Source organism: Scyliorhinus canicula, chromosome 1, assembly GCF_902713615.1.
Source record: "Scyliorhinus canicula chromosome 1, sScyCan1.1, whole genome shotgun sequence".
NCBI lineage: Eukaryota > Metazoa > Chordata > Chondrichthyes > Carcharhiniformes > Scyliorhinidae > Scyliorhinus > Scyliorhinus canicula.
Window position 1 is genome coordinate 168,173,467 of NC_052146.1, and position 15,307 is coordinate 168,188,773.

Here is a 15,307-nt window from a genome sequence, read left to right on the forward strand (position 1 = left end):
CAGTGCTGAGGACCCGGGTTCGAATCTTGGCACTGGGTTATTGTCCGTGTGGAGTTTGCACATTCTCCCCATTTCTATGTGGGTTTCACCCCCACAACCCAAAGAAGTGCAGGTTCGGTGGATTGGCTACGCTAAATTGCCCCTTAATTGAAAAAATAAATAATTGGGTGCTCTGAATTTATAAAAACAAATAAAAATAAAGTCATTCAGGAAAATATCAAAGAGGCATTTAAGGGAAACCGAGAAGAAATGAAATGAAATGAAATAAAAATTGCTTATTGTCACAAGTAGGCTTCAAATGAAGTTACTGTGAAAAGCCCCAAGACGCCACATTTGTTCGGGAGAAGAGGGAGAAAATGCATACTGCTGATTAATCTTTTAAAAAAAATTTTATTTTTCAATTAAGGGGCAATTAAGCATGGCCAGTCCACCTACTCTGTACATCTTTAGGATGTGGGGGTGAGAACCACGCAGACACGGGGAGAATGTACAAACTTCACATGGGCAGTGACCCGGGACCGGGATTGAACCCAGGTCCTTGGTGCCATAAGGTAGCAGTGCTAACCACGTCACCACCGTGCCGCCTACTGCAGATTAGATCTGATGAAGTAAGGGGAACGGCTCATGTGGGGCATAAACACTGTTCTCGATCTGTTTGACCAAATGTCTTGTTTCTGTGCTATAAAAATCTTTGTAATTCTATGAACTGCTGGCACAGAATAAAAATTCCTATTATTAATGGGAAATATCAATAAAAGCTCAATAGGATAATAAACAGTTTTGATTCCAAATTTCTATAAAAGCTAATTTTATTCTGTCTTCTCAAGTATGTGCGTTTGAATCCAAACTCATGATGTTAGCTGGAAGTTATTTTTCGAAATTAAAGTTGTCATGTCTGCAATGCAATAAACATTAACCATCTTCAAGTGCTTGCCTAGCCCCTGTGACAGCAAACACTAGAGCTTGTAGCGATAACTACTACTTCCCTAAAAGCTTCACCTTGAACCACTGTTGAAACTGACAGATGCTACAAAAACATTTATCAAAAAATGTAGCACAGCCTAGCATTCTGCACCTTTAACACCTTTAAGTGCATTTGGTCCCCCCACTGTCCAAAAATAGTGGTTTGCTGATCATTTGGGAAGGCAATTTGTTATTACAGATATATCAGCCTGTGATCAAATTTTTTTTAAATGTCAAAGTAATAAAAGTTGCTGGCGCAGTGACAATTTGTGCAACTGAATTATAATTAGTACTATAATAGCTCACCAAAACACAAAATGTTAATTTCAAAGCAATGAACATACCGCCTCAAAACGATGTTTGGACACTCAGTCTTGTAGGTGGAACTCAGAAGCTCCTTAAATTGTTCTTTCCAGTGCTTAACAGTATTGACACAACCTAGCTATCTACTAACACTATATTTAAAAGTCAGCATTTCATTCCGGTTCCCAGGAATCCTTTGTATTATTCAAGTATTGGTGTTATTAAAAACTGCAGAGAAAGCAAGTTTCTGTAACAGTTGCACGGGAAAGAAAACACACCATAATATAAGGCCATCTAGTTAACAGGTAAACTTATTCTACTGGGTTATTCAGACAAGCAAGGGGCAGCGTGTACTCAGCTGCAAAAGTCTACAAAGCAGCAAGATCTCTGAACTGTATCATCCTAGCATGCATCATAGAAACATGCTCTTCCCCTTTCCTGTTACTTCAAAACCAAACAGGTGAACTGTGATCCTCTAAAATGAAAGGTAGCATTTTAGCTACTTAGGCCAACTCAGTCACAGTGCACTCAATGTGAATTCCTGGCATCTTTTGATCCTCAGCTCCGGAAAGCACTTTGGTTCTTCCCATTCATTTCAGACGTTGTGTAACATTTGCTAGTGCAACAGCAAAAGCCTGCACTGCAGAAAATGGATACTGAAAATCCAGGATATATGCATTACCATCAATCCTTCCAAATTGCATCACCTGCAAAAGAAAATAAATTAAAGGGTATGAAAATAGAACACTTTTAAAAATTTGAACAGAATTGGAGGCGCATTAAAGTGCACTAAATGAACCATATGTCAGTAAACCACGTCACGTTCTGACATTCTGTTTGTATCAAGAGTTTTCAAGGGCCAACATTGTCTACAGGCTTAGGCCTGGATTTTCCGCTCCCCGTCCATGATGATAGTGCTGTTCAGCCATCAATGGTGAGTATTTGGCATAAATGTATTAGGATTTGTGAACATTATGATGTAAGAACAGCATAAAAGGCATGGTTGCCGTAATCATTCGCACTGATCAATTAAACTGATGTGTTTCACAATTGTATGAGTGACCTGCACCTGGAAACGTGCACTTCACTCTGGACTTCAAGCCTTGTATCATGCAGCACTTAGAACACAGAACATAGAACGATACAGCGCAGTACAGGCCTTTCGGCCCACGATGTTGCACCGACATGGGAAGTCAAAAACTAAAGGCCATCTAACCTACACTATGCCATTATCATCCATATGCTTATCCAATAAACTTTTAAATGCCCTCAATGTTGGCGAGTTCACTACTGTTGCAGGTAGGGCATTCCACGGCCTCACCACTCTTTGCGTAAAAAACCTACCTCTGACCTTTGTCCTATATCTATTACCCCTCAATTTAAGGCTATGTCCCCTTGTGCTAGCCACCTCCATCCGCGGGAGAAGGCTCTCACTGTCCACCCTACCTAACCCTCTGATCATTTTGTATGCCTCTATTAAGTCACCTCTTAACCTTCTTCTCTCTTAACGAAAACAACCTCAAGTCCATCAGCCTTTCCTCATAAGATTTTCCCTCCATACCAGGCAACATCCTGGTAAATCTCCTCTGCACCCGTTCCAAAGCTTCCACGTCCTTCCCATAATGAGGCGACCAGAACTGTACGCAATACTCCAAATGCGGCCGTACCAGAGTTTTGTACAGCTGCAACATGACCTCATGGCTCCGGAACTCAATCCCTCTACCAATAAAGGCCAACACACCATAGGCCTTCTTCACAACCCTATCAACCTGGGTGGCAACTTTCAGGGATCTATGTACACGGACACCGAGATCCCTCTGCTCATCCACGCTACCAAGAATTTTACCATTAGCCAAATATTCCGCATTCCTGTTATTCTTTCCAAAGTGAATCACCTCCACTTCTCTACATTAAACTCCATTTGCCACCTCTTAGCTCAGCTCTGCAGCTTATCTATGTCCCTCTGTAACCTGCAACATCCTTCCACACTGTCTACAACTCCACCGACTTTAGTGTCGTCTGCAAATTTATTCACCCAACCTTCTGTGCCCTCCACTAGGTTATTTATAAAAATGACAAACAGCAACGGCCCCAGAACAGATCCTTGTGGTACGCCACTCGTAACTGAACTCCATTCTGAACATTTGCCATCAACCACCACCCTCTGTCCTCTTTCAACTAGCCAATTTCTGATCCACATCTCTAAATCACCCTCAATCCCCAGCCTCCGTATTTTCTGCAATAGCCGACCGTGGGGAACCTTATCAAACGCTTTACTGAAATCCATATACACCACATCAACTGCTCTACCCTCGTCTACCTGTTCAGTCACCTTCTCAAAGAACTCGATAAGGTTTGTGAGGCATGACCTACCCTTCACAAAACCATGCTGACTATCCCTAATCATATTATTCCTATCTAGATGATATAAATCGTATCTCTTATAATCCTCTCCAAGACTTTACCCACAACAGACGTGAGGCTCACCGGGGTTATCTCTACTCCCCTTCTTGAACAAAGGGATGACATTTGCGATCCTCCAGTCCTCTGGCACTATTCCTGTAGCCAACGATGACATAAAAATCAAAGCCAAAGGCTCAGCAATCTCTTCCCTGGCTTCCCAGAGAATCCTAGGATAAATCCCATCAGGCCCCGGGGACTTATCTATTTTCACCTTGTCCAGAATTGCCAACACTTCTTCCCTACGCTCCTCAATGCCATCTATTCTAATAGTCTGGGTCTCAGCATTCTCCTCCACAACATTATCTTTTTCCTGAGTGAATACTGATGAAAAGTATTCGTTTAGTATCTCGCTTATCTCCTCAGCCTCCACACACAACTTCCCACCACTGTCCTTGACTGGCCCTACTCTTACCCTAGTCATTCTTTTATTCCTGACATACCTATAGAAAGCTTTTGGGTTTTCCTTGATCCTACCTGCCAAAGACTTCTCATGTCCCCATCTTGCTCGTCTTAGCTCTCTCTTTAGATCCTTCCTCGCTTCCTGTAACTATCAAGCGCCCCAACTGAAACTTCACGCCTCATCTTCACATAGGCCTCCTTCTTCCTCTTAACAAGAGATTCCACTTCTTTGGTAAACCACGGTTCCCTCGCTCTACCCCTTCCTCCCTGCCTGACTGGTACGTACTTATCAAGAACACGCAATAGCTGTTCCTTGAACAAGCTCCACATATCCAGTGTGCCCAACCCTTGCAGCCTACTTCTCCAACCTACACATCCTAAGTCATGTCTAATGGCATCATAATTGCCCTTCCCCCAGCTATAACTCTTGCCCTGCGGGGTATACTTATCCCTTTCCATCACTAACGTAAAGGTCACCGAATTGTGGTCACTGTCTCCAAAGTGCTCACCTACCTCCAGATCTAACACCTGGCCTGGTTCATTACCCAAAACCAAATCCAATGTGGCCTCGCCTCTTGTTGGCCTGTCAACATATTGTGTCAGGAAACCCTCCTGCACACATTATACAAACAACGACCCATCTAATGTACTCGAACTATATCTTTTCCAGTCAATATTTGGAAAGTTAAAGTCTCCCATAACAACTACCCTGTTACTTCCGCTCTTTTCCAGAATCATCTTCGCCATCCTTTCCTCTACATCCTTAGAACTATTAGGTGGCCTATAGAAAACTCCCAACAGGGTGACCTCTCCTTTTCTGTTTCTAACCTCAGCCCATACTACCTCGGAAGAAGAGTCCCCATCTAGCATCCTTTCCGCCACCGTAATACTGTCCTTGACTAGCAGCGCCACACCCCCCCCTCTTTTGCCCCCTTCTCTGAGCTTACTAAAACACCTAAATCCCGGAACCTGGAACAACCATTCCTATCCCTGCTCTATCCATGTCTCTGAAATGGCCACAAATCGAAGTCCCAGGTACTAGCCCATGCTGTCAGTTCCCCTACCTTATTTCGTATACTCCTGGCATTGAAGTAGACACACTTCAAACCACCTACCTGAACACTGGCACCCTCCTGCAAAGTCAAATCTGTGCTCCTGACCTCTATACTCTGAATCTCCCGTACCCCAAAACTACAATCCAGGTTCCCATGCCCCTGCTGAATTAGTTTAAACCGGAGGCACATTAGATTGTGAACACCATTGCTTTGGGGGGGGGGAATGGTGTGAAGGTTTATAAATCTCACTGTGGCAGAGGCCTCAAAGTGGTCCAGCTTGGTTATAGGCACAGCTGTGGTCACAACAGGAACAAGGATTATAGTGGGAGGATTGAGAAATTTCAGAGTGCGGGAAACCTCAACATCATGCACGCTCTGCCAGGACTTTGGAAGGGATTTCCAAACTCACACAGGAAGGACCAAGCTGGTCTGGCAATGAGACCTCAGCACCACCATCTTATAACATGAAGCGATGGCTCAGCCAAAAATGTAGATGAGGACAAACTGAGCAGGGGGGGGGGGGGGGGGGGGGGGGGGGGGGGGGGGAGAAGAGTAAACGGCCACCCAAATGAACCGTGTATCCCCAAATGTCGAGAGATGCACAGCTGAGATAGGTTAGGAGCCATTCTTTCACAATGCAGGGAATCAGGAAAGGTACCAATGAAGGGCATTCTTGCAAGACTAATCCTAAAAAGTGGAAGTAATCAATTATGTTGTTTTAACTCCTTGTTCACAGCTTCAAATATACCCCAGAGCAAGAAGTCAGAAGCAATTGGGTGGGCTGGACAGGCCTCAGATGCTGGCTACAATCTTACTGCTGACAGATTCTCACGTGAGAAATCTCAGCTTTCCCCTCCCTGCCTTCAATAAATTTCAGTTCCTGAGTAAACATTTAACGTCTCATCTGGAGGGGGAGCGGTGGGGGAAGGGTAACCTTGAAACACACACTGTGCAAAGCAGGATTTCATGAGTTCCATTATAATCAAGCCCTTGAGTTCCACTCACTCATAGCCATGCTGACTCATGCCTTTTTTTCATTGATGTTGCAGAAAGGAGATTATCAAGGAGATGGAGGCTGGATTTATTTCTTCCTAACAAGATAGATTGGAGAGTTGGGCAGAGAAATGGCAGATGGAGTTCAATCCAGGCAAATGCGAGGTGATGCATTTTGGAAGATCTAATTCAAGAGCTGACTATATGGTCAATGGAAGAATCTTGGGGAAAATTGATGTACAGAGAGATCTGGGAGTTCAGGTCCATTGTACCCTGAAGGTGGCAATGCAGGTCGATAGAGTGGTCAAGAAGGCATACAGCATGCTTGCCTTCATCGGACGGGGTATTGAGTACAAGAGTCGGCAGGTCATGTTACAGTTGTATAGGACTTTGGTTAGGCCACATTTGGAATACTGCATGCAGTTCTGGTTGCCACATTACCAGAAGAATGTGGATGCTTTAGAGAGGGTGCAGAGGAGGTTCACCAGGATGTTGCCTGGTATGGAGGGTGCTAGCTATGAAGAAAGGTTGAGTAGATTAGAATTGTTTTCGTTGGAAGACGGTGTTTGAGGGGGGACCTGATTGAGGTCTACAAAATTATGAGAGGTATGGACAGGGTGGATAGCAACAAGCTTTTTCCAAGAGTGGGGGTATCAATTACAAGGGGTCACGATTTCAAGGTGAGAGGTGGAAAATTTAAGGGAGATGTGCGTGGAAAGTTTTTTACACAGAGGGTGGTGGGTGCCTGGAATGCATCTGGACAGATATATGAACGGGCGGGGAACAAAGGGAAGTAGATCCTCGGAAAATAGGCAACAGGTTTAGATAAAGGATCTGGATCGGCGCAGGCTGGGATGGCTGAAAGGCCTGTTCCTGTGCTGTAATTTTCTTTGTTCTTTGTATAATTGCATACAGGCATGACAGGAGGAGAAAACTATGGGTGTGGCGACAGACCACCTCCAAAAGAGAGGAGCTTCACCCAAATAAGCAAACGACAGCAGAGCCACACGCAGAGGATGTACAGGACACACATGTCTTTTCTATAGATGCTGCAGGAGTTGGTGCCCCGCCGAATGGGAGGACATCCATTGCCAGTGGCTCTGGAAGACACACCACTCTTAACTTATAGGCACTAGCTCTTTCCAGGGCTCAACTGGGGTCCTCTGCGGGATTTCTCAATCTTCCACACATAATTGCATCCAAGAAGTAACATCCAAGAAGACGCCTGTTTTGTGAATACCACAATTATTTGCACTTTGTGAGCAATTGGGCAAGTCAGGACCATTGAGAACTGGGCTTGGTAGCAACTTATGGTTTCCCACAGATGAAAGGTGCCATTGACTGTACTCATGTGGCTATGCAATCTCTCTGGCAGAAGGCACTCGAATAGGAAACGCTTCCACTCACTCCATGTGCAGCTGGTCTGTGACCACAAAAAACAAATCTTGCAGGTTTGTGTGAGATAGTCTAGAAGCATCTTTGATTCCTACATCAAAAATAATTTTTATTGAAAAATTTTGTATTTATATAACAACGAACCGCAATAAAATACCAACAATAACAATAATTATAACAATCATAAACATTCGCCCATCCCTAATGAACAACAAAACATATTAACAACTTAAATTAACACAATATTAAGTTAAATAACCATAGGAAAAAAAAAACAAGAAACAGAAAAGAACACCCTCCATTCCACCCCCCCCCCCCCCCCCCCCCCCCCCCCCCCGCCCCCCTGGGTTGCTGCTGCTATTGACCAAGATACCTATCTTTGAGCCAGAAAGTTCAGAAAAGGCTGCCATCGTTTATAGAACCCTTGTACTGATCCTCTCAGGGCAAATTTGACCCTCTCCAATTTTATAAATCCCGCCATGTCACTGATCCAGGTCTCCACACTTGGGGGCCTCGCATCTTTCCACTGCATCAAGATCCTCCGCCAGGCTACTAGGGACGCAAAGGCCAGAACACCGGCCTCTTTCGCCTCCTGCACTCCCGGCTCCGCCGCAACTCCAAAAATCGCGAGTCCCCAACCTGGTTTGACCCTGGATCCAACCACCCTCGACACCGTCCCCGCCACCCCCTTCCAGAATTCTTCCAGTGCCAGGCATGCCCAGAACATATGGGCATGATTCGCTGGACTCCCCGAACATCTGGTGCACCTATCCTCACCCCCAAAGAACCTACTCATCCGAGTCACAGACATATGGGCCCGGTGCAGCACCTTAAATTGGATGAGACTAAGCCTCGCACAGGAAGAGGAAGAGTTGACTCTTTCCAAGGCATCCGCCCAAGTCCCATCCTCTATCTGCTCCCCGAGTTCCCCCTCCCATTTAGCCTTCAGCTCCTCCACTGACACCTCCTCCACCTCCTGCATTACCTTATAAATGTCAGACACCTTCCCCTCTCCGACCCACACCCCCGAAAGCACTCTGTCCATCGCCCCCCGCAAGGGAAGCAAAGGAAATTCCTCCACCTGTCGCCTAGCAAACGCCTTTATCTGCAAGTATCTGAACATGTTCCTTTGGGGGAGCCCAAATTTATCTTCCAGTTCCCCCAGGCCCGCAAACCTCCCGCCAATAAACAGGTCCCTCAATTTACTGATGCCCACCCTTTGCCACCCCCTAAATCCCCCATCAGTGTTCCCCGGGATGAACCGATGATTTCCACCTAATGGAGCTTCCATCAAGCCCCTTGTTTCCCCCCCATGCCGTCTCCACTGTCCCCAGATTCTTAGGGTCGCCGCCACTACCGGGCTCGTGGTATACCTCTTAGGAGAGAGCGGCAACGGCGCCGTTACCAGGGCACCCAGGCTCGTACCTCTACAAGACGCCATCTCCATTCTTTTCCACGCCACGCCCCCCAACCCCCCCTCTCCATCACCCATTTACGCACCATTGACACATTGGCTGCCCAATAGTACCCCAAAAGGTTAATAGGGCTGTTAAGAAGGCATATGGTGTGCTAGCCTTTATAAGCAGGGGGATTGGGTTTCGGAACCACAAGGTCATGCTGCAGCTGTACATAACTCTGGTGCGGCCGCACCTGGAGTACTGCGTGCAGTTCTGGTCACCACATTATAGGAAGGATGTGGAAGCTTTGGAAAGGGTTCAGAGGAGATTTACTAGGATGTTGCCTGGTATGGAGGGAAGGTCTTACGAGGAAAGGCTCAGGGAATTGAGGTTGTTTTCGTTAGAGAGGAGAAGGCTGAGAGGTGACTTAATAGAGACATATAAGATAGTCAGAGGGTTAGATAGGGTGGACAGTGAGAGTCTTTTTCCTCGGATGGTGATGACCAACACGAGGGGACATAACTTTAAATTGAGGGGTGATAGATATAGGACAGATATCAGAGGCAGTTTCTTTACTCAGAGAGTAGTAGGGGTGTGGAACGCCCTGCCTGCAACAGTAGTAGACTCGCCAACTTTAAGGGCATTTAAGTGGTCACTGGATAGACATATGGATGAAAATGGAATAGTGTAGGTCAGATAGGCTTCAGATGGTTTCACAGGTCGGCGCAACATCGAGGGCCGAAGGGCCCGTACTGCGCTGTAGTGTTCTATGTTCTATGTTGGGCAGTGCCAGCCCGCCTCTATCCCTCCCTCGCTCCAGGAAAACCCTCCTCACTCTCGGAGTCCCATGCGCCCACACGAAGCTCAAAATACTGCTAGTCACCCTCCTAAAGAAGGCCCTGGGGATGAAGATAGGCAGGCACTGAAAGAGGAACAAGAACCTCGGAAGCACTGTCATTTTGACAGATGCACCCTCCCCGCCAACGACAATGGCAGCATGTCCCACCTCTTGAACTCCTCCTCCATCTGATCCACAAGCCTGGTGAAATTATGCTTGTGAAGAGTCCCTCAGTCCCTGGCCACCTGCACCCCCAAGTACCTAAAACTCTCCCCTGCCCTCCTAAGCGGGAGCCTACCAATTCCCTCCTCCTGGTCCCCAGGGTGCACCACAAACACCTCACTCTTGCCTAGGTTTAGTTTATAGCCTGAAAAGGTCCCATACTCAGCTAGCAGCTCCATCACCCCCGGCATCCCTCCCACCGGGTCCGCCACATACAGTAGCAGGTCATCGGCATACAACGACACCCTATGTTCCTCCCCACCCCGCACCAAACCTCTCCACCTCCCCGAATCCCTCAACGCCATCGGCAACGGCTCGATTGCCAATGCAAACAACAAGGGGGAGACAGGGGGCAACTCTGCCTGGTCCCTCGGTAAATCCGGAAGTACTCCGACCTCCTCCCATTCGTGGCCACACACGCCATCGGGGCCTCATATAGCAGCCTCACTCATTTAATAAACCCTTCACCAAATCCAAACCTCCCCAACACCTCCCATAAGTACCCCCACTCCACTCTATCGAAGGCCTTCTCCGCATCCAGCGCCACCACTATCTCAGCCTCCCCCTCAGTCGCCGGCATCATGATGACATTCAACAACCTCTGCACATTCGTGTTCAGCTGCCTCCCCTTAACAAAACCTGTCTGGTCCTCATGTACAACCCCTGACACACAGTCCTCTATCCTGGTGGCCAGGATCTTTGCCAGCACCTTGGCATCCACATTAAGGAGAGATATGGGCCTGTAGTCAGGCCTTCCCTGACTGCACCCACCCGATCCCCTTAACCAGCTCCTCCAGCTCAATCGGCGCCCCCAACCCCTCCACCTGCACCTTCGGGAAAGATAGCCCGTCGAGAAACCTCTCCATTCCCCTCCTCTCCACCGTTGGCTCCGACCGGTACAGTTCCCCGTAAAAGTCCTTGAAGATCTCATTCACCTCTACCCCCTTCCGCACCACATTCCCACTCTTATCTGTCACTCCAGCAATTTCCCTAGCCTCGGAGCTGATGAGCCAGCATCCTACTCGCCTTTTCACCATAGAACGGTACAGCACAGAACAGGCCCTTCGGCCCTCGATGTTGTGCCGAGCAATGATCACCCTACTCAAACCCACGTATCCACCCTATACCCGTAACCCAACAACCCCCCCCTTAACCTTACTTTTTAGGACACTACGGGCAATTTAGCATGGCCAATCCACCTAACCCGCACATCTTTGGACTGTGGGAGGAAACCGGAGCACCCGGAGGAAACCCACGCACACACGGGGAGGACGTGCAGACTCCGCACAGATAGTGGCCCAACCGGGAACCGAACCTGGGATGGAGCTGTGAAGCATTTATGCTAACCTCCATGTTCATACACTGCCCCTTGTGCCTTCCTCCATTGTGCCTCCGCCTTTCTAGTGGTCAGCAAATCAAATTTAGCCTGTAGGCTGCGCCTCTCCCCCAACAATCCCTCCTCTGGTGCCTCCGCGTACCTCCTATCTACCTCCAGCATCTTCCCCACCAGTGTATCCCTCTCACTCCTCTCCCTGTGTGCCCGGATGGATATCAGCTCCCCACGAATCACCGCCTTCAAGGCTTCCCAGACCATCCCCACCTGAACCTCCCCCGTATCATTCACCTTGAGGTACCCCTCAATACTTGCCCGGACCCTCCTACACACCTCCTCCTCCACCAACAACCCCATATCCAACCGCCACAACGGGCGCTGGTCCCACACCTCCCCCATCTCCAACTCCATCCAATGCGGAGCGTGGTCGGAGATTGCAATGCCCGAATATTCGGCCTCCTCCACTCTCGGAATCAGTCCCCTACTCACCACGAAGAAGTCTATCGGAGAATAAACCCTATGTACATGGGAGAAGAAAGAGTACTCCCGTGCCCTCGGCCTCACAAACCTCCATGGGTCCACCCCTCCCATCTGGTCCATAAACCCCCTCAGTACCTTGGCCGCCGCCGGCCTCCTACCCGTCCTTGAACTGGACCGATCCAGTGAAGGATCCAACACCGTATTGAAGTCTCCCCCCATAATCAGACCTCCCGCCTCTAGATCCGGGACACGTCCCAGCATACGCCTCATAAAGCCCGCATCATCCCAATTTGGGGCATACGCACTAGCAAGTACCACCTTCTCTCCCTGTAGCCTGCCCCTTACCATAACAAACCGACCTCCCTTATCCGCCACCACCTCAGATGCCTCAAACGACACATTTTTCCCCACCAGAATCGCCACTCCCCGGTTCTTCACATCCAACCCGGAGTGGAAAACCTGCCCCACCCACCCTTTCCTCAGACGGACCTGGTCCGCCACCTTCAGGTGGGTCTCCTGAAGCATTGCCACATCTGCCTTTAGCCCCCTCAGATGAGCAAGTACCCTAGACCGCTTCACCGGCCCATTCAGTCCTCTCACATTCCAGGTGACCAACCGGATCAGAGGGCGTCCCGCCCCCCCCTCCCCCGTCGACTAGCCATAGCCCGTCGACTGCCCGCCCCAGGCCAGCACCCCTCGCCCGACCCAGTCCCCACGGCGGCAACACCTCACCTCTGTCCCCCCGGCCCACACCAGCTCCTTCCTGACCCTGCCAGCAGCAACCCGGTATTCCCCTTTCCCCCTCTCCCTCCCCCCCAGGCTAGGAACCCTCCTAGCCGCGAACCGTCCTCTATTGTACTTCCGTGGGTCAGCTAACTTCTGCTGACCCCGGAAACTCCCGCCAAAAACCCGACCCCTCCCAGAGTGGGATCATCCCCCACCTGTCACTCCTCAAGGCACCGCTCCAGCGCGGGGAGGAACTAGTTAAGGCCCCCCCCCCGTCATCATCTCCATCCCCCAGCCCCGCAACGCGGGAAACCAGAGGAAAGCCCGCACTTTCGCACTGCCCCACCACACCCTTCTGATGCAGCTCCCAAATACCAGCCCCACCATACCCCCAACCCTATACAGAATACACCAAACCCCCCCAAGCCCCCCCGCAAAATCAAACAATGCCCCCAACAAAAAACAGAAACAAAAAACACCCCAATAAATAACCATATCAAAATTACAAAAGTACAGAAAAAACACAGCAACAGCAGAAACCAGCAATAAAGCATTACAACCGACCCCGCAACCCCCAACCCCTAGTTCGAGTCCAGCTTCTCCGTCCGCACGAAGGCCCACGCCTCCTCAGGGGAATTAAGATAATAATGCCGCTCCAAATAAGTTACCCAAAAGCGCGCAGGCTGCAACATTCCAAACTTTATTTTCTTCTTATAGAGCACCTCCTTCGTCCGATTAAACCCGGACCGCCGCTTAGCCACCTCCGCACTCCAATCCTGGTAGATCCGTACCACCCCATTCTCCCAACTGCTGCTCTTCACCCTCTTGGCCCAGCGCAGCACACACTCCCGATCACTGAACCGGTGGAACCTCACCAGCACCGCATGCGGGGGTTCATTCTCCTTAGGCCTCCTGGCCAGTACTCTGTGGGCTCCCTCCAGCTCCAGGGGCAGATGGAAAGATCCTGTCCCCACTAGTGAGTTCAGCATCGTGGCCACGTAGGTTGTCAGATCCGACCCCTCGCCCCTCCGCAAGGCCCAAGACCCTCAGATTCTTACGCCTCATGCGGTGATCAAGCTCCTCGAAGCGGTCTTGCCACTTCTTATGGAGTGCCTCGTGCCCCTCCACCTTACTCACGAGGACCACAGCCTCCTCCTCTCGTTCAGCGGCCTGCGCCTGCAACGCCTGGATGGCAGCACCCTGGGTCGTCTGAATCTCTGAGAGCTTTTTATTCGTTTCCTGCAGAGAGCTCAGCACCTCAGCCTTGAAATCTGCAAAACAGCGCAGGAGAGCAGCTTGCTGCTCCTGCGCCCACAGCCTCCACTCCTCTGGTGCTCCACCGGCCGCCATCTTGGAACCCTTTGCCCATTTTTTCTGGGGAGCTGCTGCCGTTTTTTCCCCCTTTCCACTCCGAGTTCGAGTCATGAAATGTGGAGAAAGTTGATCACCACACCTTCTCCCACCGGGGACGTCAAGAAAATTCTGTTTTGGGCTCTAAAAAGAGCCGAAAAGTCTGTTTGAATCGGGAGCTCCCAAATGTGCAGCCTCCTACGTCATCACCGCCACCGGAAGTCTTGATTCCCACATCTTGAGCAGATCCCAGGCATTTTTGTGGAATAACACAGTACCAGTTGGCTCCTCAGCGATGAAGGATACCCTCAAAGGAGTGGGCCTAAGTAGAGTTCTCTTTCAGAGGGTTGGTGCAGACTTGATGGGCCGAATGGCCTCATGCACTGTAGAGATTCTATGGAAACAGCAGCTTATAAGAGGCATATGCTGCTCAACTATCCTCATTCGTTTTATAATTGTATATCTTCAATGTGACGAAGGTTCTTCAGGAGATCCATCACCAACAACAATATAACACTTATGCCACCTCGAGTATCATACTGGTTAAGGCACCTACTGCAGGTGATCAAAGGTCTAAGAGACATGATTCAATTCTCTGTCACCTTCTTCATAATCATATCAACAACTGTCACTCTCAGTTAGGGATGCTGGCATCTGCCCTTTCTATGGATGTGAACCACCTGAGGATGAGGATGATACTTACTTTCCTGCTCTTGAACAGACACAGTGCTCTCATTGTTGTCCCTTCCAAACTGCACCACTCAGATATGATGAAGCTCTCAAAGTGACGTGTAATTGATAATAAAGAGCTTCACTATATTCTCACTCCTATCCAATTGCCTCCCTCAGCATTGTGTCAAGCTACCATATATACTTCCAGAACTTGCTCAAGACTCCATTAGCACAATATATCATCATTTGCAATGAGCACCACTGACCTCGGTGAGTATTTAGGTGAAGGGACACTCAGTGCTGCATCCCTACATTGTGAATAGAGTTTTGCAGCTGCCAAACAGACAACGGAAAGGTGATACACTCTGAAGGATGTAGGCATGAATGCCAGGGTCATAATGTGCCTGAAAGAAGCAAAGCTTTGTCACATTGAGATGGCAAAGTACTTACCTTGGCGGTGAGCTTATTACATGTACACTTGGAAAGTCAGGAACACGCTTGGCACACAAGAGAGCACACAAGCTCCGAGAAGGGACTCATAGCACGAAAACTCTCGCAGATGTTGCTATCTTGCTATCATGCGCTTCATGTCTATGCAGTTTGCTTCCATATCACCACATTTTTCCCCCTTCTAAAATTCCTGACATCAATGATGCTTGATGCGTACTGTAAAATTAACTTGTGGAAGAACCTGGTCATGTAATTCTATTTCTTGGCT

The 15,307-nt window shown here is 48.8% G+C and overlaps 1 protein-coding gene across 1 annotated transcript in view; it reads right to left on the bottom strand.

Moving 5' to 3' along the window:
• Window positions 1–795: 795 nt before the first annotated feature.
• The window catches only part of tulp4a (TUB like protein 4a), a 569,265-nt gene continuing 554,753 nt past the window's right edge, over window positions 796–15,307 (bottom strand). The window contains exon 14 of the mRNA XM_038802363.1: window positions 796–1,973. Coding sequence (XP_038658291.1) covers window positions 1,857–1,973 — 117 coding nt within the window. The 3' untranslated portion in view covers window positions 796–1,856. The remainder of the gene's footprint in view (window positions 1,974–15,307) is intronic.